Source organism: Saccoglossus kowalevskii, chromosome 19 (assembly GCF_978046115.1).
Source record: "Saccoglossus kowalevskii chromosome 19, keSacKowa6.1, whole genome shotgun sequence".
NCBI lineage: Eukaryota > Metazoa > Hemichordata > Enteropneusta > Harrimaniidae > Saccoglossus > Saccoglossus kowalevskii.
The window spans coordinates 30,451,150-30,463,743 of NC_140659.1; the positions used below are offsets into that span (position 1 = coordinate 30,451,150).

A 12,594-nucleotide genomic window follows, 5' to 3' on the forward strand; every position below is an offset into this window, starting at 1 on the left:
TTTCTGCAGGACATTTGCAATACTAAACATGCAGTGCAATAATTGTATACAGATTGTACATAAAATAAATAGAAAAAAAGGAAAAAAACTGGTTTTGTTTTATTTCCCCATATGACAAACAATATGTTAATTTATGCTAATTATATGCTAATTATTATGCAAATTAGCTGCGACTCTATGAAAAATTTCTGGGGAGAACACTGCATAGTAACCATGGGTTATAAATTGTGTCACAAAAAATATTAATTATTAAAAACAATGTTAAATCAGCACTTTCTAAGCCTTTAATTATTGTTTTTATTTCAGGATGTGCTATCTCACAAAGTTGATAAAAAGTGTGTTAACCAGCAAACACACCAAATGAGTGAAAACCATACACACCTAATTTGGGCTAGCAAGGTGTTAATTTACGCAACAAGGGGGTCCCTTTTATGTTGAAATACTTTCTTACGGAGCTGCATATTTATCTCAAAATTGAATAAAAAATGTGTGAAAATGGTATGGTTAAATAGGTATACATAATTATGCTATGATTGTGACAGGTGTGTTAATTTAACATGTATCACATGGTTGATAAAAGGAGGTAGGAAAAACATGTCAATTTCTACAGACTTGATAATTTAAGGGTCGATAACGAACGTTATTTTTGATTTATATGCACTTTTTTTGAGTTGGTCTTATTAATAGAGCGAATACAGTATATGTTCTCTGATCAACTGTTAAACTTCAAAAACTCAAAATATTTGTAAAACAATTAGAGTGCAAAGGCTTAAAATAAGAAAAAAATGACTTCATTTGGGCAAGCTTACATTAGTTTCACTATGTTTATCAAATTCTGTTGTCTTTTTTACAGGCAGCCGGGCTGTTCCAGATTCCAACTGAGCTGATATTGAATGGCGATTCTAAAATAAACCAGTTGGATAGTAGAGGCGACTTATTACTGGTATCCACCTTAACAAAATGCTATGTTTGCAACACATCCAGGTAATAAGGAGGGTCTGACCAATCTGTATTATGTAACAGATTTGTTTGTTCATGTGTACATGAATGATGATTTTGTAGACATTCCAAGAGTCTAAGGTCTGGGAGACTCTTGCTATGAATGCCTAGAATCAACTAGCCATGCAAATTTATTCAATCAATACATGCTATTGGTTGGTAAAATTTGGGAAAGAGTTCCTTAAAGCGAACCTAAATGCGGCCTTAATTTATAGTTGTGTATATTCTAAACTGTATTCGAAATAATATTGCAGTGGTTTAATTTTGTTTTAATTATAACTGTAGCTTGGATAGGCATTTGAAGTGCTTGCAATTAAACACCATGGAGGCCATTCATGGAGGGGAATAAATAACAAACGAACATATTTAACATCCGGGTACTTTTCAAAGCTGTGACGTTTTAGTATCTGATCGCATTCGTATACGCCATTGTACATAGCCGTTCATGCTGCCAAGCATTGTGTACTACTAGTATAAACTCAACTTTTATATGCACAATGTGCTTTTTAAAACTTGGGTTAGAGCCTTATGCGTTTGAACCACAGTATTCTGAGAGTGAAAGCCTAATTGCGTTAAAGTACCGTACTTTCCCGATCGTAAGCCCCTCCCGAGTATGAAGCCCATCCCTATGTTTTTACTTGGTATTTATCGAGTTGAGGGCATTCACGATTATAAGCCCAGAGTGTTTTTCCTGGGCGTCGACGATATTCTTTAAAATATGCGTGTAAAAAGTGTGTTTCATTTCATAATAATCGTGATTGGCATGGTAGTTTGGTTTATGCTTTTAGTTTTATGAGGAGAAAACTCGCATTAATTTCAAGTTCAGAGTGCATAGCGAACGTACACAACGTGGTTCGCATCGTTTCTATTCTGTCATTTACTCAGGATGAACCCCGATGTTGCAATTCTGGAGTAATCCATATTTCTTTGAGTAGTAGCTTTCGAAAAGCCAAAAATGTGATCGTTAAGTCGTGTACCTGGTTATTGGGCATGGTTTACTTTGAGACTATCATGAACGGCCTAGGGTTTGAACGATGAGACATGTTGGCGACCGAGAAAGGTGTTTAAATTCTTCCTCCACACTCAGTTTACCCACGGTTACTATTAACCGTCGTTTATATTTCGGAAATTGAGAATCGCCAGTTTTTAGGGGAAAAAATCATCGTTTTTTCGTTGCAATCAGTGCTACAGATCGCATTTTAACATTGCGGTAATTCACTTCCGCACTGCGTTAAAAAATCATCGTCATCAATCGGAAAATTTCATCATTACAACACATCATTTTGATTGGTTAATGAAAGACATGACCTGTTATGTCAAAGGAAGTTGTTCCAGGTCAAATCGTGCTGAAAAACCTCATGGTGGAAAATTGCTTTGCGTCGAGAGTTTGCGTACGATCGAAAACATACCAAAACGAAGATAATGATAAATGACCTCGTCCACTGTTTTCTCACAGACCCTACCCATTATTTCACCGTAAATTCAGACGGTATGTAAATCGTATTGTAATAAAATGTGTGTGTTTTTTATGAACATGTTTGTTTCTTCATTGTAAGTGTCGTTCAAATCAATGACGCATTTTTTTTCAAAAATAAGTATTATTTTCCCGAGCCTGGCGGTGAACGAAATTTTTTGGGGATATTTTGTCGTTGTTTGCAAGGTGGTTACAGTGTTTAACCCCAAAACAAAATCATTTTTTCTGAGTTGGTCCTCGAGTACAAGCTCATCCCTTACTTTTCCCTTACGTGTTCATGCCTCCGGGATTATGATCAGGGAAGTATGGTATACTGTGAAGATTCAGATCAGTCCAGTGTGAGTGATGAGAGTATATCGTCGACGATGCCCCTTGTTCGGATGATAGTTTTATTTCAAATTACACGGAAGTCTGTGAACAATCTGCTTGGTGTTCCTGTGACACTTGGCCCATGATTTGCCAGCGCAGCCCCGTGAATACATGGACGAAAATGTTTCCACAACCACCCTACGAACTCAAGATTGCATACTCCAGCATCCATACTTTGAATAATTTGCACGCCGCACAGTGCAGTACTGGAAACAGCATTTATTAGACAGTTAGACAAAAAACAAAACAAAATGCCTGTCTCGATCAATCGCACATCCATAATGTTTGTATGTTGATACGCTTGTAAATAACATTAACGTAAAAGTCGAAACAACCTAGACTAGAAGTCAATTCACCAGTCCAGCCAACTATAACTCCCTAAGTTACTTATATTTAATCAGATACTATTCCATCATCATGCTTTGTTACCTTACCTGTTTACACCTCATGAGAGCGTTTTTTTATGGCAAGATGGCGCAAACGGAAGTCCTTCGCAGGTTTATGGTTTCTCATATTTAAATCATCATAACTCTGGAGATAATCATTTTTTTTATTTTTTTTTCAAATTTATAATCAATATACATAACTTGATAAATACAAACACCAAAATAGGCTCTATTTAGTTCCCCTTTAAGGCCCCCTCACCCCTAACCTGAACCCTAAACCTTACACCCCAGTCTCCCAATGTAATTAAATATGCCCCTCCACATAACTGTAAGTGTTCCAAAGAGGGGTATATACAATTGAAATGGGGGAGAAGTGCTGGAGAAGATAGGGTTAGGATTAGAGTTATGGATGTGGGGACCCTAGGGAACACTTATTGAAATCTGAACCATGGGAATTAAAATACTCTCCATTCTACATTGCTCAATTTAAATGTTAGGAATTACCCATAAATTATACAGATGATTTATTTATTTATTTATTTATTTATTTATTTATTTATTTATTTATTTATTTATTTATTTATTTATTTATTTAATATTGGACTGTGATTATATTCACTGTGCATCTATGTTATTTGTCTTGTAGAGGTCTGTTGATGTCCTCGTTGTAGATCACTGCCAGAGCTCTGGTGGTGTCCTCGTTGTAAGGTCACTGTGAAGTTAACATGTCACAATCTTACAATGTTTTGCTTTGATTCTTAGATTAAAATTCTGGACCGTTGGAAAGAAAAGCAGGTAAGAATTTGTAGAATTTGCAGGTAAAAATAAATACCCATTGTATTAGCGCAAAATCATGTAATGTATAGTGATCTGGTGACAGATGTATAATAATTCCTCTATTTGAGTTGTTGAAAAGATTATATTATAAAATTGTGTTAGTTACAGAAATGTTCAATTTCACTCTTATGCAAAAGTGTGTGACTTTACATCACATCTATTCATGTTACTGGGACTTTTATCACATCTATTGGATATTCATGTTACAGGAACTTTTTATCACATCTATTTGATATTCATGTTACTGGGACTTTTTATCACATCTATTGGATATTCATGTTACTGGGACTTTTTATCACATCTATTGGATATTCATGTTACTGGGACTTTTTATCACATCTATTGGATATTCATGTTACAGGAACTTTTCATCACATCTATTTGATATTCATGTTACTGGGACTTTTTATCACATATATTGGATATTCATGTTACAGGAACTTTTCATCACATCTATTTGATATTCATGTTATAGGGACTTGTCATCACATCTATTTAATACTCATGTTACTGGGACTTTTTATCACATCTATTGGATATTCATGTTACTGGGACTTTTTATCACATCTATTGGATATTCATGTTACAGGGACTTTACATCACATATATTTGATACTCATGTTACAGGGACTTTACATCACATATATTTGATACTCATGTTACAGGGACTTGTCATCACATCTATTTGATACTCATGTTACAGGGACTTTACATCACATATATTTGATACTCATGTTACAGGGACTTTACATCACATCTATTTGATATTCATGTTACAGGGACTTTACATCACATATATTTGATATTCATGTTACAGGGACTTTACTTCACATCTATTTGATATTCATGTTACAGGGAAGGTGAATATGGTGCTTGCTTTATACACAATGCTGCCAAGAAAACTGATCTTATTTATTCTGCTCGACCAGGATCAAGAATATGGGAGGTATGTACACTCTAGCCTGAGAAATGATTCTTGTACAATTTTGACAGTTTAAGAAAAAGTTTGGTAAATGAAAGTACTATTTTACCAAAGAAGGGAACATGTATTCATACATTTTATTTCCATCTTAGGCTGATACCAAGGGTAATGTGTTAAAGACTCACCAGTTTAAACACATGTTGGCAATTCCATCTACTCCTGTATGTGGTATTGGGTAAGTTAGCTTCTAATATCTTTAGTGAGTGAAATGTTACCTTCTCATCATGATTTTGGGAAAGCTGACAAAGTTGATAATGACAGTGAAGGAATTGATAATATGCAAATTACCTAATTAATATGCACAGGCAAATATAGAACCGCTTTACGGAAGGTGATCAAATCTGTCATGTAATCTGACATATTGACATTCTCGTTAAGACACATGCTGGCTATCCTTATGTTAATTCTGTATCATATTCTGTTTTTTTATCCAGACATTGGCCAGTTTTCACTGATGATGATTCTTGTCTGACACAGTCGGTTGCCTTTCCAAGATTAATTCCAGTGAAGTGAGTGCCCTAACCTACAACAAATTTGTAATTATGTAGTATTGATATTTTGTGGCATGTAATTTTTGGACTGATGTTATTCATTTGATTGTTTTTTATTTTTTTACTTAGATCCATTATTGAATCTTAATAAGAAAAGCAGAGAATCAATGTTATACATGTTGTATAGATTTGGCAGACCTCAAAAATCATATCAGTTAGAGGCTATAGGGATCTAGCTGGCATGCACATATATGCATCACGATCTTGCTACTTTATCCCATTAACATCATCATGCTTGTGTTACATTACAGAGATCGTTATCTATTGAGCTGGACTCATAAAGGCCTTTACGTATTTGATCCATCCACCGTGGAGGTACTTTTATGGACAAGCGATATTCAAGGTACGTGTCAGACATCTGTGTTGGTGTCTCTAGGCTAGATGGCATCTGTTATTTTGAAACTTTTGAAATTTTGAGAAATCTATAAATAATAGATTTGTGAATAGTTTTATCAGTTTGGAAGCCTGAATTCTGCTCATGTGAGTTCCCATGGCAATCAGAATGGCTGGATTCCAGGCTGTGATGCCTCCAAATATCTGGACAATTGAAATTATTGCTTGGTGCATTGATGGATAGTAGACGATAACAATATTATTGTTATATGCCAAACAAAATTTATTCATGTTTTTGGTGATCACACATCAGTAAAAATTATCTAAAACATTGTTTTATAATTGGCAGAAACTGAGAGAATTCAAATTTGAATGAAAATTTTAAAATGAAAAAGGTTCTTATGCACACATTAGATTTGACAAGCAAATCAACTAAATACTTTTATCTTTTTGTGTGTATCGGTCGCTGCCACCACATTTGTCTCGTGGTTGAGCGGTATCTTTTTCTTCAATGAGTGACATATGGTGGAATGGTGATTTGATATCCAGAAAATTAACCTTTGGATTTATTTATAACTTTTCAGATGTGGCACAGATTGCTGTTTACAACACAGATATTTACTGCCTTTATCAAAATTCCAAAATTCAGAAGTTGAATCTCATCCCAGTGGAGAAATGCATTGGTTATCTAACAACCAAACAACTCTGGTTGCAATGTGCTCAACTTTGTTGCCATTTCGATAGAACGTTATTGTCAGTTAAAAAACGGAAATATGTACCCGTTTCCATGGTTAAGGATATTATAGAACATTTACGAAACAATGGTGAAACGTATGAAGAATTTGAGGAGAAATTAACAGAATTAGTGAATCAAATAGAACATGTACTAGAATCGGGCAGTATAAGCAACTGTAGTAGCCGAAGAAGCAGTGTGTCATCATGCGATATCATACGCATGGATTCTGGTATTTACAAAGTAAATCCTTCTAAAGTTAATGATTTTACAGTCGACTTGGAGGCTCACAATTGGTCTGCTTTAAACTGTGTGGATGATGAAGATCCTTGCTTTGATGATGTTGCTCTTGTTGCCATGGGAACAGATGAACTTCTCAATGATGCAAACAAGTTGGAGGATCTAAAAGAAATAGACATGGAGAGCTGGTTTAATTGTACTGATAATGTTGCCATGACAAACAATGATAGAGCATGTCAAGAACAGAACAAAACTTTTGATGATGACCACAGAATGAGGGAAAATCTGTCGCTGAATGAAACTGACAGACTTTTGAATACAGGGGAGGGATATGAAACTGTGATCGAGTTTTCTGAACCAAATTTAGAAAATTCTGAATTAATGACAAGTGCGATAAATATTGAAATTAATAATCTGGATTTGGAAGGAGATTTATATCCTGTTGTTGCCAGGCAACAAAATGATGATCTGGAAGAGAGTGTTAAAGATATGATGGAGATTTCTCTGGGGTCGTCGCCATCAAAGGATCTTGACTCTGCAGATATTTTAGAGGATGTTGAATTATCAGAGAATGTTGCTGATGAGAGTAAAGAGATAAATTATGTAGAGATAACACCAGTGATTTGTGATGATATTGTTGATGTGGATCAAAAAGAAAACTTGGAAGCTGATTCTGTTATATCACCAAATATTGAAGAACACTTGTCTACAGATGATAAAAATAATGATGACAATTGCCATACTGAATTGGTCGACGATAACCAGCAAGAAGACTTTGCTCCAGTTTACGTCTCATCAGTGAAATCCCACAGTAAAAAACACAAGAGACGCAGAAAAAAGAAAATTAATCCAGCAGGTAACTTGATTTCTATATGCATTTATTTCAGAATATGTGTTAATATGACCAAAAGAACCCAAAATAATATATTACAAGCAAGTTTTGATAAAACATAATGTAATTGTGGTAAATTTTTTTACGTCAATACATATTACTGTCAATGTACATTTGCCATAACTCAATTATAACCTAAACACTGGCTGAATATATTTTAATGTCTAATCCTAAAACTAAGGATACATACCTGAACCTGATGCCTGCACCAAAACTAATTAAATATTCAAGCAAAGGTAAATGTACTTATAAATTTTTGTAGCTATGTAAGTATAAAATGCTAGAATGTTTTTAAAAAAATATATGTATTTTAATATTTATGTTCTCAATTTAGTAATATTGTTTTATTTCTTTTTTTCTAGAAATTATTTCATCGTTGCCTCAGTTAAATGGAAATACTGAGGCTCTGTTGGGAAATAAACTGCCATCATCTGGACCCATCAACAATTTACAAGAAGTACAAGAGAGTCAGTCACCAAGAGAAACGCCATCTTCCGAACAAATTATATCAGTATCCCCTTCCCCATCCACATCTCAACCATTGCCTGGAAACCTACCAGCGTTGCCCATGGTTACCAGAAAGAGCCCACTATCCTCTCCTACTAGAGATTCCAGACAAGCTCCTGCCAAAAATGAAATCCCAACGACTAAAAGGAACTCAACAATATCGTCATTACCTGATGATGATGTCATCCAGTTGTCTTCATCTTCATCGTCCTCCACTGCATCACCATCCGTCCCAAGACGCTTCCTGTCACATTCACCTGTATCTTCATCACCCACTAGATCACCTCCAAAAAGAAGCGTATCTGATCCTTTCCGGCAGTCACCGTCATCACCTACACAACCATCAAAACAACTCCCAACATCAGCATCATCAAATATTGCACACCCATCTCCTCTTCCTTCACCAAGTTCTTCTCCTAAGTCTACATCTATCTCCATGGTAACTTACATGGGTGTGCCATATCCATCGGCTTCCTCTGCAAAAATACCATCTTTGTCGGCTGTGAAGGACAGGTATGTAATTTTTTTTGTTGGTGCAATATTTTACACATTTTTAATGTATTAAATACCGTAAAACAATTTTGAACAAAATGAACATAATTTTCGATTGGCTCTTGGTGGTGTAGGTTTTGGTGAATGAATGAATGAATGAATGAATGAATGAAGATGAATGAATTATGTATGCTCATGTTTATTCATATTACTTTTATTTCACAGAATCATCTCATTTTTATGTATTTTTCTATAAATTGTTTATTTGTGACAAAATGAACATAATAATTTCCCAATGATCAAAATTTGTGAAAAAGTATGACAATGTTATGTGAGTTTTTTTTTAGTGAAAGATTAATAATTAAATTTGGTTCAGATGATAACCCATACATTTTTTTGTTCAACAGCATCTCATCCAAGATATCCAAAACAAAGGCCTTCTTCCATATCCATACTGGTCATAATGAAAGTGGAAATCTGGCAAACCGACCGACGGACTTATGGATGGACAGTATGCCAAAATCAGTTGTCTCTCAAGAGGAAAAGGTTATGACAACTTTAGATTTAACGGATTTGATTAAAGCTACCAGAGATGCTAAGTAAGTTGAAATTATTTCTTAGGTTAATTATCAATATGGATAAAGTAAGATTATTTATAACTCATGCTCAGATTGGTTGAAAATTAGTATGACAGGTTTAATCAACCAATCAAAGAGCTTTATACTATGATACCATCTTTAACATGGCCTTATATATTGGTTGATATACCGGTAGTATGAAAATCGAATATTGTAAAATACTTTATTTTAGCTGGAAATTATTTTTGCTGAAAAGACTTTTTGGGTGTTTTGACAAGTTCAATGTAAAATATAGGAGAAAATTATTCCTTCAGCGAAAATTAATTCAAAGTATTTTACAGTATTGTATTGACAATGAATGTCATTTAGTTTCATAATTTTATGAAAAATTGCCATTTTCTCTAACTATATGGTTCAATGGTTTAATGGTGGTTAAAGGCAGGACAAAAAAGTTAACATCATTTATAAAATTCTATTTTATTTCATTTCTTTTCTCTCTTGGGTTGTACTTCTACATCTTGCATTATGTAGTTTAGTATTTTCAATACTAATAATAGTTAAGAATAATTATTAAAATAACAAGTTAAAAACATTTTTTTTTGTAGAGTTGCATTTACAGATATAGCAACACTTCTGGACCCAAAGAACACTAAGGATGTTCTAACAAGGTGGTTGCAACACTTAGATATAGCACAAGATCAAATTAATGGTTTTCTCATTCGATTACCAGAAAATGAGAACAGAGATGTCAAAGGCATCTACAATGTGTCAGAAGGAGATCTCAAACACATACGTGAACTAGCCACTTCATGTTTTGATCTCCAAGTGTTCGGCAGTATTACGCAGAAATTGATAAAAGATAAAATGGAGGACATTACTATGACAACACATAATATATTACCAGATGATGTTGAAACTGTCAAAATGAGAACTGATGATGAAGCCATCACTGGTGGTGAGAGGGAAGCTTTTGAACATGATGATGAAAATGAAGATGATGTTGATGACAATTATTTACAGAAACCTAATGCAGGGGGTGATGCACCTGATAAAAAAACAGTTCAGGATGAAGCAACTGAAGATGAACTTGTCATCTCGATGGACGAGAATCCAGAAAGTGTAAAAACTGTGTTTGCAGGTGTCAGATGCATTGAAGATTCTAAAATCCATGTAACCGAGGACAATGAACCTGCAATCCATCTAACCGAGGAAAATGAACCTGCAATCCATCTAACCAAGGACAATGATCATCATGATGAACAAATATTGGACTACCAGTCAGCAATGTTTATTCACAGATTCAAATATTGGTTGGATTTTGGACAGATTAGAAAAATTCTCCGTTTACGAAATGGTCCAGTATGTGAGTCCTGGAGGGGTTTGCTGAATGCCATGCACGGTACTTGTTTACAAAAATCTCTATATTAAAGTTTTTATTACAACATTTAAATAATATTAAAATAATTTGTTAAAAAAATAATTTATTGGGTATTTTTGCCATAGAACGGAAAACATTTATAATACTGTTAATTACTTTATTTTCACTTATTTATGCTATTTTTGCAGGGATGAATCGGTGAAAATAAAATCTAACGAACACATCTTTTTTTTTTAACATCCAACTCATCAAAAATTAGTGAAAATAAACACCATACAAAACACTAGAAAAATCATTTCATCTAAAATAAAGTATTTTACAGTAGTGTACGTCTATATTTGCCCCTATAGACTCAATCCTGAATAACTGCTGGTCTTATTCATATCTTGTAAGACTGACAAAGAACAGTAAAAATGAATTGTTTCAACAATACCGAAAAATAATCCATTACAAAGAATTCTAACTTATACTATATCAAACATGCATCATTGAACTCTTAAGACAAAAAGGATTAATTTTCAAATTTGTATTTATAGCAAGGGAAGATGCACCAGAATGGTTAACAAATACAGATTATAAAGAAGTCATAAAATCTAATCACCAATCAAGAGTACATTTACTTATTTACATTGACAGGTAAGTTTATGTATGAAATGAAAAATAATGTGTGTTTGACAACCAAACTGATTTCAAGAAGGTTCTTGATATAGTCAACGAATAATAGTACCGGTAGTCTGAATTTGGAACAAAAACCTCAGACTTGTGCTTAATCAGTCCAGATGTGATTGATTTCAGGTCTGATTTCAGTCAAATTAGCACAAAGTTATCTCAATTTTGCTTACACTTTTGAAGGAAAATGTTCTACAGAGAAAGTTGCAGAAAAAAATAATCTTGCATATGCTCAATCTTTTCATCACCAGTTCCCTGTTTTCATCACAAATTCACAAAATAGTCATGTTATAGTCAGCATTTCTTTCAGATTGGGGCAAAAATTGACTCAAATTTTGTCTGTTGGCTCCAAAATTAGGATTTATTTCCAGAAATTTTGAAGAATATAAGAAAAATGTGTAGAATAATTTGGACAAGAAAGTCAAGTGGTGAAACATGCAATACGAATGTAACTCAAAAACATGTGAAGGAAAAAAATAATTTGCAGTAGTTTTATTTCTTTTCATTCTTTGCAAAATTTCCAAACAGGCTTTTCAAGAATGATGCACTAATTGCACTGGACTGCTGTATCCATGGTTACCCATTAGTTCATCCATCTGAGGTACTGAGGTTTTGTGCCGAGTATGACAACAGCCAAGATCTCATCGTGCAGTATTTGCATAAAATAAATGGGTGTGAAAAGAGGCAAGTGTGTTTAATATGTTATTATCTGTGATGTTATTTTCTTTTCTTTTCAGGTGTAATATTTGTTAAAGAAATGTCTGTATCATTGTAAATCAAAGGCAAGATATTTGAGGGGAAAATGTCTGTTCCCCCTTGTTGTTGTTTCAGTCATAGAAATAAGTAGACTGATAATGAGAACTCTATTTTAAATCTCCAATTAATTAGATAAATGTAGTAAACGAGTATAAATAAAAAAAAGTGCAGTGTTTCCTGTTTCAAATCTAGCTTATATATTTTTTTTCATAAATATATTCCTGCACTATTATGTAGGAACTTATTTTCAATTACAACATGAATATTAATTTTTTTATGTAATTGTGATGACTTTCTTACCCTGTATTTTTAGGTTCTCAATGGACAAGGTAGAATTCTTTTTCAAAGGCGAATAAATATTATTATTATAATTAGTAATAGTTATGTTTGATGTTTTTGAAAATATTTTCATATTAAC

The 12,594-nt window shown here is 33.7% G+C and overlaps 1 protein-coding gene across 1 annotated transcript in view; it reads left to right on the forward strand.

Annotated features, from left to right (window-relative positions):
* Positions 1–12,594, forward strand: part of LOC102809991 (uncharacterized) — a 29,030-nt gene that overhangs the window by 9,639 nt on the left and 6,797 nt on the right. The window contains exons 6-17 of the mRNA XM_006811522.3: positions 854–984; positions 3,991–4,023; positions 4,921–5,011; positions 5,140–5,222; positions 5,482–5,556; positions 5,850–5,941; positions 6,516–7,760; positions 8,159–8,816; positions 9,203–9,394; positions 9,979–10,772; positions 11,288–11,387; positions 11,949–12,104. Of these exons, the coding sequence (XP_006811585.1) occupies positions 854–984; positions 3,991–4,023; positions 4,921–5,011; positions 5,140–5,222; positions 5,482–5,556; positions 5,850–5,941; positions 6,516–7,760; positions 8,159–8,816; positions 9,203–9,394; positions 9,979–10,772; positions 11,288–11,387; positions 11,949–12,104 (3,650 nt within the window). The remainder of the gene's footprint in view (positions 1–853; positions 985–3,990; positions 4,024–4,920; positions 5,012–5,139; positions 5,223–5,481; positions 5,557–5,849; positions 5,942–6,515; positions 7,761–8,158; positions 8,817–9,202; positions 9,395–9,978; positions 10,773–11,287; positions 11,388–11,948; positions 12,105–12,594) is intronic.